This window comes from Wyeomyia smithii, chromosome 3 (assembly GCF_029784165.1).
Source record: "Wyeomyia smithii strain HCP4-BCI-WySm-NY-G18 chromosome 3, ASM2978416v1, whole genome shotgun sequence".
In the NCBI taxonomy this organism is placed as follows: domain Eukaryota; kingdom Metazoa; phylum Arthropoda; class Insecta; order Diptera; family Culicidae; genus Wyeomyia; species Wyeomyia smithii.
Window position 1 is genome coordinate 116,753,278 of NC_073696.1, and position 19,532 is coordinate 116,772,809.

Genomic DNA, 19,532 nt, shown 5'->3' on the forward strand with positions numbered 1-19,532 from the left:
ATTCAATCCATTTGAGTAATTGTGGATGAATTCCAATTTTTCGTAACTTGAAGAGAAGCAGGGGTATATCAATGCGATCGAAAGCTTTACTGAAGTCAGTATATAAGGTTTCAACATAATTACCTTTATCCATTGCGTTCAAAGAGAAGTTAATAAACTCGAGTAAGTTAGTTGTTGTTGAGCGCCCTTTGAAAAAACCGTGTTGCGTTGGGGTAATTCTATTTTTTATTTGGTGGAATAACTTTTTGTTTATTATTGCTTCAAAAAGCTTAGGTATACAGAAAAGAATGGCTATGCCTCGATAGTTGCTAATGTCGGTTTTTTTACCAGATTTGAACACAGGCACTAGATATGAGTTTTTCCAGAATTTCGGGAAGCAACCGGATTCCAGCGACATATTGAAAATCAAGAACAGTGGGGAAGTTAGCTCTTTAGCTAAATGTTTCATGAATGCTGGCGGAATTCCGTCTGGTCCCGGACCTTTAGACGCATCCAGAGCTTTTAAAGTATCTTCAATTTCGCGTGCGCTGACATGTTCAATATTGAAATAGTTGGGAAACTCAGGAAAGTTGGTGAAGAATGTATAGTCACGATCAGATTCGGAGAAAGTTGTATAATTTTGTTGAAAAAAATCAGCAAATAGATCAGAGATGTATGCCGGGTTCTCTTCAACTTTGTCATGCAGTTGCATTTTTGAAGGAAAATTTTCAGATTTTAACTTTGATTTAACATATTTGAAAAAAATTGTTGGACAGGATTTGATTTCAAGCTCAGTCTTTAATGTGAACTCTTCAAACGCGTTACTAATGGCATCGTTTAATTCGCCGCAAATGTTAAGATAAGTTGTTAAAGCATCACGATTTTTATGAGTTTTGTATTTTTTATGTGCTTTTTGTTTTTTGTTTTTTTTAAGTTTTTAATTTGTCTATTGTACCAGACTGGGTATTTGGAATTGCCATGACGTCTTATTCTTTTCAATGGTATTTCGCTAATAAATAAATCAGATAATATGTTATAAAAATTTTCTATAGCCGAATCGACGTTTCCGTCTTCAAACAATACATCTTGCCAGTTGATACTATTTAGTTTATGTTTTAATTCATCATAGTTTGCTGACTGAAAGTCAAAAACATCTTCGAATTCATATTCGTCAGGTTTTTTATTCACATGCACAAATAAAGAAAACTCTATTGCTGTATGATAAACTTCGTTCTTCCATAATGGTTGTAATGAATTCGTCACACAAAAGTCTTCACTAATGTTGGACATTAACAGATCTAGATAACAATTTTGTCCATTTTTCACATGATTTATTTGATTAAGACCAAGACTAGAGGTTTTATCAAAAAGATGTTGCAGCGTTTCATTTTCGCCAATAATAGGAAGTAAAATGCTATGGTTATCGATGTCCGGAATAAAATTGGTTGAAATCACCGTATATGTGGAGTTTTACTTCAGGTAACAGCTTAGATGCAATATTTTCAACAACATGAAGAAACTTTTCAAAGATTTCATTCCGCGCATTATTTGGAGGGAAATAGACAGAGACAAATACGTGTGTCTCTCCTGCTAGTTCTGCTTTCACCCAAACATGTTCGAACTCTTTAAACTGAATGGTGTCGATGAGCGCTGAATTAAAGTCTACTGACACCGCAATCAACACACCACCACCGGATTTCATTTCAGATAATTGATAGTTACGGTCATTTCTATAGGCATTATATCGGCAACCGAAGACTTCTTCGCTGCGAACACCCTCATCCCAGCTGGTTTCGGTTGCTAAAATAACAGAAAATGAACAGGATAGTACATTTTTTTGAATTTCGTTAATTTTGTGAGCGCCTCGCATGCGGTTAAAATTTTGGCAATATACAGAGATCTCCGTAGTGGTGGGGTGTTCGAGTGTAGAAGCTAAAGAATGAGAGTCATTATTAACAGAAGTGTTTACCAGAGCAGAGCAGGTCGCGTCATTTCCTACATCTCTAGGTTGAACAAAATTATCACCAGCAACGGTCCTCTGATGAGTGAGTCAATTGCGTTGAAGACACGAGTGCCTAGATGAGCACGCAATGCATTGTGAAGTAGGAAGGTGTGCAGGATCGCTGATCATCTGGGGTTGAGAAAGTGAAAACTCGTCGTTCGCCGGGTATGGGTTAAGAGTTTCGCCTCTTTGAAATTGAATCGTAGGAATGAAGTTAGATTGAGGTCTGGAGAATCGGTCTTTCGCTGCTGCAAGAAGCACTCTGTCAGGTGGTAACAGTTGATTTGCATGGAAACGATTAGAGTTGGTGTGTTGTTGATTATTGTAGGAGTTGGTGACGTTATTCTGTTGCATGTTGGCCATGTTATAGTTGGGGCTATTGTTATTATTCAAAAAACTGTTGTTGACGTGACGGTTGTGGTTGGTATATCTACGGTTACTATTGGTGTTGAAGTTGTAGTTGTTTCGATTGGTACTTTGATGGTTATTATCGAGATTTCTGTTAAAGTTGAGGTTGCGATTCTGGTTCTGATTGTTGTTGTTATTGTTGAAGTAGTTCTTATTGTTACGGTTGTTGTTGGAATTGTTATTATTATTGTAGTAATTGCTGTTGTAGTTATTTCTATTGTTATTGACAAAGTTGTTGTTATTATCGTTGTTGTTGTTGTGAATGATATGGTTATGCCTAGGGTTGTTGTTTCTGTTGTAATTATTTCGCCTATAATGATTTCGTCTTCTGGCCCTCCGTTTTCTTGCTTTGTCAGCTTGTTTTTGCTGCTGCATAATACGGTGTAATTTTGTATCGTACGCTGTCCAGTCCTGTTTCCAAACTTTTCTCGAGCCAAGGAAACGCCATCCACTGTTTGGAAGATCATTTGAAGGCTGGACGGCCATAGCTATTTCCTCTGCCACACTTGGATAACCAATGCTGTTTTCGATGGGCATCATTCTTGGCGTGTACTCAGAAATTCTGCTGCTAATTATTCGAAATTCTTCCAAGATTTCAGGAACACTACATTGAGTCTTAGAAGTGGCCACATCGATCAAATTTTCATTAACAGCTTCAAGCTGTTCGTCGACTTTATTAGTTATTTCATCAATATGACTGGTCAGCTTATTTGTAATCGAGTTGCTAAGTATCCCAAGCGACTCAGTCATGTTAACTTTAGCGGAAGTTATAGCATCGTCGAAAAGTGTCGTCACGTGGTTATTGATTTGTCTCACTACTTTTGTAGGAGAGTTCACTTTTTTAACAGACGAAAGCTCCTGTTTTAGTTCATCGAATAGAGTTTCTTGTCGTTCGAGTGCCTCTTGAACGATTCCAATTTTCTGCAATGTCGACGTCGATTTGTGTATTGCGTCGCTATGCTTTTTCACTAAGTCAGCAAGAAGAGCCTGCTGGTGTACCAGGTGACGAAAATTTAATTCCATCGCGATTCGCTCCTGGCAGTCACTGCAGGCTGGCATCATGTAGGACCTAATCTGGTCTTCCTTGTTTCGTTGAACACCTGCGCACGCGGCATGGAATCGTAGGGAACACCCCTCACACTTCCATAAGTTCCGGTTGTCCGAAGACCCAAAACCGCACACCACACAGTTTCCACTAACTAACGTTGTCATGTTTATAAAAAAAAGTGTAAACAACGCACAAACTTATTCGCGCGGAGCTTGAGTTGACTTACTGGCACAAAAGCACCTACAAGCGAAAAAAGAATGTAAACAAAAAACAAAAATTTGAATTCGCGCGTGGCCGAGAGCTAATTAAAACACGTCCGTACTGGTTGACGATACACAACGAAATTCCTAAATAATTGTTATTTTTCGAGCTTAAATTTAAAATAACTCTATAAGTTTACTACCAAGAGCTTTCTGATTCAAAATGACTCTAGCATCTTTTAAAATCATCAGAATACAAATATTTTGAAAAATGTTTGAATTAGAATTTTCATAAAAAAATTAATCTACCATAAAAAATTATTTTTCATTTCTCCATCCTGGACTTTTTTAAAAGTTGCGTATTAACGTCAAGTTTCTTTAAAAAAAATAAAAAAAAAATTCAACTCTTTTTTTTTAAATTGAAATTTAATGTTTATTTTTAATATTTTTTTGTCAAAAAAAAATTTTTTTTGTACAGTGTATATGTTTTTTATGGTGCATTTTTAATTCCCTACAACTCATTCTCAGACAGTTTTTCTATACAACCAACGGTTTCTAAGCTACAATGCTTCGAATAAAACCTATGCCAAAAGGCATACGCCTTTTTAGAATGTAACTCATGGGTGTAAAAAATCTCTCCACCTGTGAAAAATGCTCAGTTTGCTAAGCCAAATACGTGTGCAAAGTTTCATTCAAATCAAAAATGGTCGATTAAATTTTCGCGTATTTCCAGGCGATTTGAAATGTTTTGCTCATAAATAAAATGGAATGGAAACGATGATATGAAATTGAATTCTACGGTGGACATGCCAGAACAAAACAAATCCTAGCTTTTAATGGGGAACTTGACCTTTGGGGTTTTTGGAGAAAATCGTAGTCAACTGTTAGTATACAGAACAATTGGAAAGGCCGGTGCTGAGTTGCTATTGTGTATTTATTACTGCAACTCTAAAACAAAATTTGTCTAGAAGCAGATCGAGACAGCTTATAGTAAGGTTGCATGCACCAGAACATTCAACATGTAGCTGGTACACCAATCTGATGGGATTCGAGTACATTATCGCATCGGGTCCCAATCGGATCTCAACTGCAAATGCAAAATAGTTGGCACTGAATTGAAGTTTGTAGTTTGAACATGGATTTCTTCACTTCGCTACAGAGTAGCTGTTGTTAGACCCTTCTTACAATTTATCTGCTCCCGTACTCGTGCTCTTCCCCCTGCGTCAAATCATCCAAATTGCTAAGCATGTTGCATCTGGTGAAATAACTTCATCAATCATTCATGAAGAAACAAAAAAGTTTGACGCGTATTCATGAGTCAATTTTTTTTCACGCATATAATCACACATATAGTATATTTGTGAAATAGGTTGGTACCAGTATCATCATTGATCATTAGATAGAACTATATAGAAAGTTTTTGAAATGCGGAAACTTCTCCAGAATTGCCGGAGCTTAACTTTTTGTTGATTGTCTTTTTGCACGAAAAAACGAGAATTCTTTTGAACAAAAACCACACATATTTTAATCTATTCTTCTTCTAATTGGTTAAATCTAAGCTCAAACTAGAGTGAACAACCGTTGTTATTTGTAATTCAACCAAAGTCTAGATACCTGTAATGTACACATCTGCTGAGCGCCTAACCTGCTGTCCACACACTTTTAAAATAAAACATTTCCATATCTACCAACGGATGCGGAACTAACTGGTTAGCTGCAAAAATAACCATTTCCGTTTGGTTTCTGTAAAACAATACCCACTCAACTCAACAATACCCAACAATACAACACTGGAAGAAGGAGGAAACTAAACAAATTATGCAGTCATAAATAGCACGGAATACACTAATTGCTCTCTGGAGTCACCAACCCGTGTTCGGTGGTAGTTGAATTATGGTGTTACCGGTTCGCACCTTACAAGTTTATTTCGTTCTAAAATTAACAAAGAAATATTAGAGTTAATTGCTTACATTATGAACACTGAAAAATGAAGTGAACGAAAAGAGAGTTCATGGACTGGAACTGAATTCTATGTATTGTAAGTCAATTTCGACCCTGAAAGCAAAACTTAAATGTTACAAACCGCGTTTTGGAATTTGACATCCGACCTTACTCTCACCACAATTCAAGGGTATAAAATTTCTCATTTATTTATTGAAAAGACACGGCTTGCGGAATTTATCGGTTACAATTCACCACCGGGATAATCCAGCAAATATTTCACCGTTCTTATGGCATGTTTTTCACCCTTCTTTCTCTTCCAGAAAACGCTTGCTCCTGCCAAATTTTCCATCTCATCCGATCGAAAGTTTCTTCTGCTGGCGCAAAACGTGAAGAAACTTTTTCGGCACTCTTTTCTTGCTCAATACACCGTTTACGATATCACAACGAGGTAAGTGCCGTGAATTTAGTAATTAATTGCAAGCCTAACTGCTACCGCAGGATTTTCATTTAAAATAAAACAATAAATACCGCAACTAGCCTTTGTCTTTTTACCATCGGTACCGCCGTTATTTATTCCAACTAAATCCACTGAAAAACAAAAACAAGAGCAAAAATTTCGAAGAAACTTACACAATTAGTTTAAACGAAGCTTGATCATTCTGAAAATATACAAATTCTTGAAAACGAAAATTTTTCGATGCATCATAAAGTGTTGATTTTTTTAAAGCTATAACGTTTTTTTAAATATTCCAAGAAATACATTTTAATTAACTTTTCTACTATCTTTTTTACATAAATATTTTTTTCATAAATATTAAAATTTGCTAACAAAATTTGCTCGAACGTCACCAATGACCCCACTGCAAAGGTTTTTTTCCTGCAGACATAATTATTTAGAGTGTTTTTGAACATTTTGTCATGTAAAATATATGCTATAGATAACCATACCTCTGGCTGCAACGAGGCTCACCAACCCATTTTTCCGACCATTTTCACTACTCAACAAAGGTGTTTATACCATTAATAAAACGGAAACGGAAGAACGGCTCCCTTCCATCTTGCACATTTTTCTGTTCCTTTCTTTTTTCGTTTGTTTTAGGAGTTGGTATTTATAACCAAAATAGCCAAATTTTTCACAACCAGCTTAAAAGCTTTATGTTGCTCATTGAAACGACTTATCCTGAAAAGTGCTACATTAAAAAAACCAGAACCATTTTCCATATTTCTCCCAACTGACCCACGCGTGACTAGTGGCGTGCTCCGCAAATCTTGCCCCCATACCATGATTGATGCTGCATCTCAACCTTTGACACCCTCTCTGGCCTGCAGAAGCAACATTTGGCAGCAGCATTTTCCGTTATGCTCCTGCAGACAATGACGTTGATTAGTCCGGAAGAATTCCATGACCGGACCACAGAGGGCAGAATATTTTATAAGGCGGAAACGTGAAAGGTAGAATTCGGGAGTGCACGCGAGACAAAATAAATATAAAATAAGTCGAATTATGAACGCTACGAATAACAATAAGGACAAAAGACATTGTTGCAAATGAAATGAACCGTAGAAACATGATTAAACAATTGGCCTATATACCCGTCATGATTCCATAAATCACATGAAAACATTTTCAACAAAACTGAACGAAAAACGGAAAACCATATGCATGCACATTGTGTTACAATTTACGATAATTTTTATCAGTCAGGAGGAAATATCGTTTGTTTTTCATATATACGCTTCATTATTTGTTTATTTGTTTATTTGTTCATCGTCTTCGATCATATCGTACAGACTGGTTTGTCTTATGCTATATTTTTAATTCTATTTTTAAAACTATTTTTGGTTACGTTAAAGTCAAATAAATCACTGAATCCTCTTAGGCAGGAACTGAGCGGATTGTTATAACCATAGCTTGTCCTGTGCCCGGGTATGGAGATCATTGTCCAGTATCGCAACCGGCGCTGAGGAACATTTATTTGAATTAGCAGGAGAAGGTCTGAGCAGTCAATATTGTTCGTTAGGACGTCGAAAACAAACAATCGTTGAAGATTTATTCGTCTTGTTGACAGCAATTCCAGGTCAATCAAACGACATCGTTGCGAGTAGTCGGGCAGATGTACAGGGTCATTCCACGGTAGGTGACGAAGAGCAAAACGTAAAAAACATTTTTGAACTCGTTCAATGCGAATAACTTGAGAGGTATGGTACGGGGCCCATATGGGAGCAGCGTACTCCAGAACACTGCGTACTAAAGCACAGTATAGTGCCTTAAGCGCGTACACGTCAGTAAACTGTGAAGCATTGCGGCGAATGAATCCGAGGATCGAAAAAGCTTTAGCGGTAATGGCGGAGATGTGTTGGTTGAAGCGGAGCTTAGAATCGAAAATGACGCCCAAGTCACGGATAGACTGCACACGGTCCAGTGGAGTTGTGTCGATGTTGTACTGATGACTAATCAAATTATGACAGCGATTGAAAGTGATCACCTTGCATTTGTTGATGTTCACACGCATCCCGTTCTCTTTGCACCAACGTGAAAGTATATTGATGTCTTTTTGCAAGCAAATACAATCCAACATGGACTTAATTATTCGGAAAATTTTCAGGTCATCGGCGAAAAGCAGCTTTGCAGAAGAAATTCGTTGACACAAGTCGTTAATGAAAAGCACGAAAATCAGTGGTCCCAGTACACTACCCTGTGGAACTCCAGACGGGATGTCGAACTTTCTAGAGCGTGTAGAGTTCACCTGGACGAATGCGCTTCTACCGGTCAAGTACGACATTAACCAGTCGGATATCCAATCGGGGAAGCCCATATGCCTCAGCTTCTCAATTGCGAAGGTGTGCGGAACGGTATCGAATGCTTTTGAGAAGTCGATGTATACCGAGTCCACTTGATTTCGACATTCAATTTCCCGAAATAATACGCTGGTGTAACATAGCAAGTTAGTTGTTGTAGAGCGACGCGGGACGAAACCGTGCTGATCGTTCGATATTATCGATTTAACTGCGGATAGCATGACCTCATGCATCAGAGATTCCAGAAGCTTCCCTAGACAGCAGAGAATAGATATTCCGCGGTAGTTTTCAACTTTTTGTGTGCTCCCTGATTTGTGAACGGGTATCATTTTGGCCGTCTTCCATAAAGTCGGGAAAGTTTGTTCATCCAGGGATCGATTAAACAACAATGTTACCGGACCAACTAGCGACTCGGCGCACTTTTTCAATACTATAGGAGCTAATCCATCAGTTCCAGCCCCTTTCGATTCATCAAGCTTAGTAAGCGCTATGAATACATCCTCACGAGAGAAATTGAAAAACGGTAGACGAATGTCGTGGGAAAGTACGTGCTGGAAACAATTAGGATGGAGCTGGGGCGGCACAGTGTTAAACACGCTTTCAAAGAAGCACGAAAAAAGATTTGCGGCTTCTTCGTGTGTGTTGGCAGTGGCTTCTCCGTAAAACACACCGTCCGGGACGAGATTACTAGCTTTTTGCTCTTTAACGAATTTCCAAAACTCAGTAGGATTATGCTTCAGGTTCGACTGTAGTTTATTTAAATAGGCTCGATAGCATGTCGGAACTAGTTCCTTATAGGCTATTTCTGCAAGGCGAAGTAATTCACGGTGCTCATTGGATTTATTAAGAAAAAATCGTTTCCGCGCCTTGCGCAGTTTATTGCGCATATTCCTGAGCTCGGCATTCCACCATGGTTTCCTAATGGCTCCACGAACAGCGCGACGACGCCGTGACACCTTCGAATTGAGTATTTCGAACAGCTTGTCGTAGAACGAAAGAACAGCGTTGTCGACAGTTAGACCTTCAATCAGCTGTACCCAGTTAACAGTTGAAAATTCAGCATTAAGAGAGCTGAAGTCACAGCTCCTAATCAGCTCCTAATCAAAATCGAGTAAATCTGGCTGGCTGTTTCCGAGTTCAACATGCGTCGAACTACGCACATCAACTTGCAACTCAAACGGTGGATGGTGAAGGTCGATTGGTAAGAGCGGAAGCACGGGTGGCGAAATTTCAAAATCGACCGGGGAACTCGTGAATGCTAGATCGAGCGTTCTACCATTCGTGTTCGAAAAAGAATTCAATTGCACCAACCCGCATGTAGAAATGGATTCACAAAAAGCGAGTTCTTGCTCGCTAGAGGCGTTAACTGTTATGCATCCATTGATATCATCATCAAAATTCCATTGAAGCTGGGGAAGATTGTAATCACCGAGAATTAAAACGATATCGCTTGCTGACGATTCATCGCAAACAGACTGAACGGCGGCTGTGTGGGAGCAATATAGTGTTGTGTCAGAATTCGGTCGTAGGTAGATACCGAAGATGTGCAGAGAACGGTCTGGTAGCTTTATACACACAGCCACTTGCTCGAGCTGGCTACAGTCGGTTAGCAAAATCTCGGTACAGCGTAGTGTAGATTTAACTACAATAAGCACACCACCGCCTCTCGTAAGGGTGCTTGTAGATTCATTGCGATCACATCGGAAGAGCGAGTAGTCTGATGTTAGTTCCGAATCGCTTATGTCGGACCGAAGCCATGTTTCGATGAGTATTACCACGTCGTATTCACAGTTTGACAATCCTAGCTTCAACTCAGACGTTTTTGTGCGCAGGCCCCTAACGTTCTGGTAGTAGATGGACAAAAAGCGATGCCTTGACGATGCGATATTGTCGGAAGCACAATTGCTGGATGAGCGCGCGGTACGCTGATTGTCGGGTTCAGTGGTAGTTGACCTATTTGATGTCTCAGCAGGAATCGCAGCGGCACATTCCACATTGGAGTTAGTTAGCGTAGCACTGTAAGGCGAACATACATCAGGCAGAGTATTAGCCGGTGTTTGAGAGTACTTGCCTGATAATTGCAGTTGGAAGACCCCCTCCCCTTCCCTATCAGGACCGGGACGACTCGGATGAACGGGCTCAGCAAAAGCCACGACTGATTCGGGTGGCTTGGGGGCTTCCATAATGCGGTTGGAATTGCGTCCCGGGAACGTCACGTTTAAAATGGGTTTGATGTGGTGGGTGTTGCTGTTGGGGCTGATATTGACTGTGTGGTGATCGACGGAATAACTGTTCCTGGGATGATGCTCGTCGGTAACGTCATATAACTATTCATCACTTTCTACTGTTTAAGATTGAAACCTGTACAACACTCATAATGATCAACTGGTGTTCAGCAGGCTGGTATTTGCATGCACTTTCATGAATCCGGTCTTTTGCAAACATCATTGAATTATTTACAATTTCTGCGTTACTGACACTGGCACCTGCGTCAGTTAATTCTGTGGCAAAGTAATAATAATAAAATGTCAACATAAAAAATATGACTATTCGTACCAGGGCTCTACATTTCCGAAAAATATTAATGTAACTGAAGATTTCGCGCAGTCATTTCGATTCGAACAGTTTTATTTTCAGTTGTAAAGGAATCGCCTGCTGTCATCGAATCACGATGAACATTTTCGCTGTTAAACAGATTTGATCACGGGTTTTCCCCCGTCTGTTGTTCATCTGATCATTTCAAATAAAACTAATGACTGTTTCAATTGACGGAGAGAGTGACGTTTCCTTTCTCTCAGCGTGTCAATTGAAATTATCACCACATCGCACCGTTTGATGATAGTTTTCTTACACCGCGAGCCGCAGTTAGAACCGCAATGGCATCCAATAAATACATCACCTAAGCTCCGATCAATATTTCGGATTTTTTTTTTTTTTGCTGTTGATCACTGGCACCCTGTAGCCACTTCTGGTTGTGAAACAGGTGTTAGTGTTCACCGTTTCATATCGTCGTGATTTTCTTTTCTCCCTCTTCTTTCTATATTATACAATATGAAATCCTCTGCTTCCTTCATTGTCGTTTCAATTGGCAATCGTCAATCTTTTTTTAAGCCCTTAATCTGTCGAAATCAAAGCAAGACCTTTCAAGTAGTTTTCATGTCACTCACAAAGTGCAAACAAATACTTTTCAATTGGATTGTTTAGCTATATCAGTTTTATCAAAACGTGATTTTCAAAAATTTTCTATCGTTGCCCTTCAATCTTTAAATCACGAATTGAAACTGCTCGAAATCTGCTCGAAATAGCTACAATGACAGTTCATCCATTTACAAACTGTCATTGTAGTGATTTAGATCCATTTTTAATTCCTCATTTAAAAATCGAAGGACAATGATATAAAATTTTAAAAAATCACGTTTTGCTATGAAAATTATACTCTTTTAGCTGAGATATAAAAATCAAAAATCCGTGAATAGCTAAACAACCCAATTAAAAGCGGCGGGTCAAAGGTCCCTTGACCTGATAATTCTAGATAAACATTTCAAAAGGTCTTATCTCCTTTCATCGTTTTTTCCGGAGGGTCTTTTCATTTTGGTAATGGTTCAGCTTCAGTGACTCTCCCAAGCGTGGGATTGTTCAGAAGGCAAGAGTGATCCCTCCGCTATCAACTTGTACAAATAACGTGTCATAAAAGGCGTTTAATGAGTTGTGGTGATTGAATGAAAGCGGTCGATCAAAAAATCGATCAAATCGGATAGGACCTTTTGAAATGTTTTTCTAGAATTGTCAATTGAAAACGACCTTGTCAGATTCTGATTTGTACAATTTTGGTAACGTTTGCTATCAACTTTGAGAGGCGTACCTTGCGTGATTCAGCCATATGCCATCTATGATTCTACCGTTCATGATGCTGTCTTTCGTGATTCCGCCTATCGTAGAAGGTCCGATTACCCCAGACTGCTTATTTACTTCACTTTTATGACGATTTTAACGACTTACCTTACCAAACAGTCTCAAGCCGTAGTGTGGCGTTTGCTGTACGTAACAGACGTCTTACCCTTTGCCGAATCTAGGATACGTCTCCACGTCGCTCGATCTTGGGCTAGTTTTCTTCAATCACTCATAACACCCGTCAATCGGGCGTCCTTATCCACACCACACATCCAACGAGTACAGGATCGCCGATCTCTGTCGGCCTCTCTGCTAAATCTTATTTTCGCTGGTCGCTTCTCCGATATTCGAGCCACGTGACCAGCCCACTGTCGCCTGTCGTATTTTATCAGTTTGAAGATACTCTCATGTTGGTAAGCTTGGTACACCTCGTGGTTCATTCGCCTGCACCACATTTTATTCTCCAGTTTTCCGCCAGTTATCGAACGCAGGATCCTACGCTCGAAAACTCCAAGTGCTCGCTAGTCGAGGTCCCCCATCAGCCAAAACTTATGGCGGTGTGTACCACCGGGAAAATCAGCGTCCTCTAGAGGCAAATTTAGTGCGGACGTGCTTGCTGCGGGATCTCAGCTAGCTACATAAACTGTAAAAGGTCGTTTTTGCGACGGCTATATTCACTTCGCGGCTAACACGTCACGAAAGTGCCATGGTAAACAAATTCCTCGACTACTTAATAGATACCTCCATCAATCACAATCTCAGTACAAAGACTAGACGCACTTCCACGTTCTTTACCAGCTCTACCAGCTCTTTTATATCCTATAATTTATTTTGATAGAGTTGATGGTACGTGTGCCTCTTGCACTGCGGTTAATACCGACGATATCAATATCATCCGCATGAGACTTCGAGCCAATAGTACCGCTTCTTTGCATGCTTCCCGTACTGCACCCTCCAAGGCAATGTTAAACAACAGGTTCGAAAGCCCGTGTTATTGTTTCAGACCGTCCAACGTCTCGAACGGGTCGAAAATTATGCCCACTATCCTGACGCATGATGAAAATCAAGTCAAGGGAGTCAAGGACACAATGTGAACATTTGGCTCGTTGTATATCGCCCTTCCTGGAAACCGCACTGATACTTTCCAATAAAGGCTTCCTGCAACGGCCCTAAAACAATATCGCACGCTTAGCCTGGGGGCTAATAGCGGTCCCGATCAACTAGATTATTAATTGAGAGAATTCGTTATCGATATTGTTTTTGGCACATTTTGCATGTGTAGGATAAGTACAACGATACACCGTACCCCAGTGCTGGGTCGAGAAAATTTGCAGCTCGAAAAGATCCTCGACTCGATCGGGTATCGAACCCGATATCACAACCGTGTGGGAGAGCTAGCCGACCGACATCACTAACCACAGAGCCACGGAGACCACTCATGCAACGGTCGGTATCCCTTTTCATAGACTGGACAAATGAGTCCGTCCAACCAATCCGCTGGTAGTTTGTCGGCCCAAATTTTCAAGATGAGCTGATGGTTTGCATACAGCTGCTGCTTCGGGGAGCTCCGTAGCCGCAAGATTACAGAGTCCGCTTTGGTAAGCGGGTGGTCGTGGGCTCGAATCTTAGTAGAATAAGGCCATTTGGTTGTCAAAGGATTTTAGCATGGGTTCATTCTCAGGCTCCCCCAACACGTACCCTTCCTTCAATCTGAATTCTACAGTACCCCTGTTGACTCTCCTTCTATCAAAAACAAGTCCCTATTATAATAAAACTGGTGTGAGTAACATATGGAAAGTTTTCTCCAGGGAATTATAATTAGGTGATATTGTTAGGATGGACAGATGCTCGTTATAGTAGCAGCAGTATAGAGCACCCTCGTCCAAGCTTGGTGGATACACAGCTTGTTCCTCCAATAGCTCTCCTCTTTACGTCGACGGTTCTATCCTCTTAGCAAAGCAAAGCCTGCTACATTCTGATTCGGAACTTGACCTTCTGTTTACTATACACAGACTTCGCAGCCAACTGTTGAGTGTACAGGACAATTGCGGGGCTTGCGCTACGATCCTACTGACACTAACAGTGCTCTCCCGAGCCGAGACTCGAACCTACGACAACTGGCTTGTTAGGCCAGCATCGTACCTCGAGACCAGCTGGGGAGGCTGTCCTCTTGATATGTTGGAAATGTTGGCAGGGTTTGGCGGTTCCTGGTTCCGTTTGCCACTTTTGAGAAACTTGTAATGTCAAGACTGTAGAAGCATTTCTCCGCCTCTACAAGAGCTTCGCTTTGATGGAGTCTGTTTTTAGCCGCTCTGCTGCCACCATCGTATGAGCACGAGTCCGGTTTTTCTCTTGACACAGCACATTCAACATTGTGTTGCGTATGGATGAGATCAAGTTACAACCGGTTCACTAATCTCCTCTTGGTTGCTCGTATCCCAGTCGGTTCCACGTTGAGGTAAGGATAAGAGTTGCTACAACGTTGAACAGGAGGCAGGAAAGACCGTCGCCTCGTCGAAATCCCGCGTGTTTCAAACGAGCTTCGATACCGCATACGATATCTTCACACAGCGCTCTACATCATCCAGCGTTGCCTTAATCAGTCTTGTTAGTTTCGTTGGGAAGCCACTTTCGTCCATAAATAAATAAATAAACTAAATCTCGACTAAATGTTAGTTTATCGAGACCGCTATTAGCCCCACAGGCTAGCGTGCGATATTTTATTTGTATCTCAACACCAATTTGAAAAAATAATCTTACCTAACTCACTGAATTCGTTTCATATTCAATCGTCCTAATCGCAGGAGCTCCTCACGCAAAGCACATTAGTTTCAGCAAAAAAATCGATGAAAAACACTTTACTTTGTTCAAGAGAATTATTCCTATGCTCTAATGCGCACAAGATTCAGCCGTGCTGCTACAGAACCCTGCTCATCGAGTTAATAATTTTGGCAAAAATATGCACCACAGAGCAGTATAGAATCTACTATTTCCAATAAGCTAAAATGTATTCCACCCACTTCTTTTAAGCTGTCTGGCTTCTCCTTATTCATGCGTTCAATATATAGCTATAGAATCATCGCCCTGCCTCTGGCAATGTCGTTCATGACTGGCATTCCAACATTTCGAAAATTGCAAAACGATCTTTCCAGTAAACCTATCAAAAAAGCATGATTCAACATCGAAATCAACAGAAAATTTAACACACCCGATGCTACGGATTTAATGGCTCATTAGAGCGGGACGATAAAAATAATCCGATTTTCGGATTGGAGTTTTATACGTAAGCTATCAGCTTGCTGGTGCGTGAATAGTCAACCTGAAGCAAATCAAATGATTCGTTTGGACGAATTTCAAAGATGAAAATGAATTTTTTTGTGCGTATAAATTGCATGCGAAATAAAATAGATATATTTTTCGTATTGTTCTATTTTATCACACATAAATTTTTATTTTGTTCAATTTTATTTTATTTCATTTTATTTTTTTAACTGTCATGTTGTTCAATTTTATCACGTATGAAACTCCGCTCTCGTCCACTTGCAGCGAAACGATTCAGCTGACCCTGAAGGCCGACGACGACGAATGGCCGTTCCTGTTGCATGCCGAATTCACACCGAAAGGGCAGTCGATAGTGCTGGTGCACATGTACGACATCTACTACAAACCATCGGCACGAGCCACCCAAACTTATCGACTGACAAGAAGTGCCATCCCCGGAATTATTTACAATGGCGTGCCAGATTGGCTATACGAGGGTAATTTGTAAAATGTGCTTAAACGAATAATTAAATTAAATCTTGTCAGCACCAGCTTATTGTAGCTTTTTGCTAGTGCTTTTTCGTTTCGAGTTAATACCGTTATTGTGAAACTTTTGGAAGTGCAGTGGAACAGGGCAGAAACAATACCGACGAATAATCTACTTTGTGATTGTAGTGGGTTTGTTTATACGTGCTGCCTTATTCTACGTATTTTGAATTATAATTTATGCAATTCCGATTCTTTAAATTTATTTTTAATCCCAAAAGTATTACGTTGTTTAGTACACTTTAGAACATAATACATTTCTTTCTTTCTGCTGTCCTCCATGCACCCTTCATGTTGTTGTCAAAACAGAAGAAATTCTACAGAGCAACAAAGCTATCTGGCTATCCAACGATGGCCACCTGATGCTGTATGGTACCTTCAACGATTCGATGGTACAAGAGCAACAATTTTCTTGGTACGGAATGGCTGGCGGGGACATTAATCTTTATCCGGAGATCCGTTCGTTGAGGTAAGTGCTCTCATACACATCCAGCTCATACACATCTAAAGCCGTAGGTGAGTGTTCCGGAACGGCAGTCTGAGAATCTTCCATGCCAAATGAGTATATCTTGGTAATAAGAAAGATACATAATGAAACCTTGCTTTCGTGCGAAACAAAACCAGGAAAACTCTTTCCGACACACACTCGACTTTTGATAGATGTTACAATCAACCTACTGCTTTCAACTCTAATTTATTTTGACGCTCGTGTATGATTTGATTCCGTATATTCTTTAGACAACTTCGAAGTTATTGAAGGCTAACGTTATGATGATATATTAAAATAAAAACAAATGTGAGATGACGTAAAAGGTGTTGCAAGAATGATACTAGACGATCAAATGCAAGGTGCGGTCAATAAAAAAACATGTAATGCTTATGATACATGTCGGACTCTTTTATCCGCAACTTTGAATGATAAACGATAAATAATAAATGATAAAAGTTAAATATTGAATAATAAATGATTATTGAATAATGAAAATAATCAATAATTGGAGATTATTAATTAACCACCTTCCAGTTGGTCTCGTGGTGCAACACAGGTCTAACAAGCCAGTCGTCGTAGATTTGAGTCTTGGCTCGGGAGAGACTGTTAGTGTCAGTAGAATCATAGTGCTAACCCCGCAATTGTCCTGTACATTAAACAGTTGGCTGCGAAGTCTGCGTATATTAAACAAAAGCTCAAGTTTCGAATCGGAATATAGCATCGATGATAAATAAAAATGATAGATGATAAATGCTAAATGTGTTTGGAAACATTCATAAATGACGTAGCTTTTTTTAAAGTTTTTTTTGACTCCCCCTCCCCCATCGTAGCATTTCGTCACAAAGTCAAGACCCCCTCTAGATAATTACGTAGCTTTATAGCAACCCCCCCCCCCCCCCTTCCCAATAATGATATATTTTTGCCTGTTTTCATTATCAAAATCACATGAATGTACAAGAAAAAAATAGAAAATAATAAAAATAACCCTAAACAGACAAAACAGTGATAAAATAAAACAATTAGAAAAAAAAACACTTTTTTTCTAAGTTTCATAATTGCTACGTAGCTTAGTTTGACCCTCTACCCTCCCCATCGTCACATTTCGTCACAAAACTGCAAACCCGTTCCTCCCCCCTGAAATGCTACGTCATTTATGTATGTTCCCTTTGATGAATGATAAATGATAAATGAAGAATAAGGCATGGCGAATGAGGAATAATAAACGATAAATGGTAAACGGTAAACGGTAAACAATAAAAGATAAATAATAAATTATATATGATGAATGATAAATGATAAATGATAAATGATATATGATAAATGATAAATGGTAAATGATAAATGATAAATGATAAATGATAAATGATAAATGATAAATGATAAATGATAAATGATAAATGATAAATGATAAATGATAAATGATATATGATAAATGATAAATGATAAATGATAAATGATAAATGATAAATGATAAATGATAAATGATAAATGATAAATGATAAATGATAAATGATAAATGATAAATGATAAATGATAAATGATAAATGATAAATGATAAATGATATATGATAAATGATAAATGATAAATGATAAATGATAAATGATAAATGGTAAATGATAAATGATAAATGATAAATGATAAATGATAAATGATTAATGATAAATGATAAATGATAAATAATAAATGTTAAATGATAAATGATAAATGATAGATGATTAATGATAAATGATAAATGATAAATGATAAATGATCAATGATCAATGATCAATGATCAATGATCAATGATCAATGATCAATGATCAATGATCAATGATCAATGATCAATGATCAATGATCAATGATCAATGATAAATGATCAATGATAAATGATCAATGATAAATGATCAATGATCAATGATAAATGATAAATGATCAATGATAAGTGATAAATGATAAATGATAAATGATAAAAGATCAATGATAAATGGTAAATGATAAATGGTAAATGATAAATGATAAATGATAAATGATAAATGATAAATGATAAATGATAAATGATTAATGATTAATGATTAATGATTAATGATAAATGATATATGATATATGATAAATGATATATGAAATATGATATATGATATATGATATATGAAATATGAAATATGATATATGATATATGATATATGATATATGATATATGATATATGATATATGATATATGATATATGATATATGATATATGATATATGATATATGATATATGATATATGATATATGACATATGATATATGATTTATGATATATGACATATGATATATGATATATGATATATGATATATGATATATGATATATGATATATGATATATGATATATGATATATGATATATGATATATGATATATGATATATGATATATGATATATGATATATGATATATGATATATGATATATGATATATGATATATGATATATGATATATGATATATGATATATGATATATGATATATGATATATGATATATGATATATGATATATGATATATGATATATGATATATGATATATGATATATGATATATGATATATGATATATGATATATGATATATGATATATGATATATGATATATGATATATGATATATGATATATGATATATGATATATGATATATGATATATGATATATGATATATGATATATGATATATGATATATGATATATGATATATGATATATGATATATGATATATGATATATGATATATGATATATGATATATGATATATGATATATGATATATGATATATGATATATGATATATGATATATGATATATGATATATGATATATGATATATGATATATGATATATGATATATGATATATGATATATGATATATGATATATGATATATGATATATGATATATGATATATGATATATGATATATGATATATGATATATGATATATGATATATGATATATGATATATGATA

General features: G+C 37.7%; 1 protein-coding gene across 7 annotated transcripts in view; it reads left to right on the forward strand.

Moving 5' to 3' along the window:
• LOC129730320 (prolyl endopeptidase FAP) overlaps window positions 1-19,532 on the forward strand; it is a 343,985-nt gene that overhangs the window by 241,450 nt on the left and 83,003 nt on the right. For all 7 annotated transcript variants that reach the window (XM_055689577.1, XM_055689578.1, XM_055689579.1 and 4 more), the window contains 3 exons: window positions 5,902-6,029; window positions 15,818-16,029; window positions 16,388-16,547. In XM_055689577.1, the coding sequence (XP_055545552.1) occupies window positions 5,902-6,029; window positions 15,818-16,029; window positions 16,388-16,547 (500 nt within the window). The remainder of the gene's footprint in view (window positions 1-5,901; window positions 6,030-15,817; window positions 16,030-16,387; window positions 16,548-19,532) is intronic.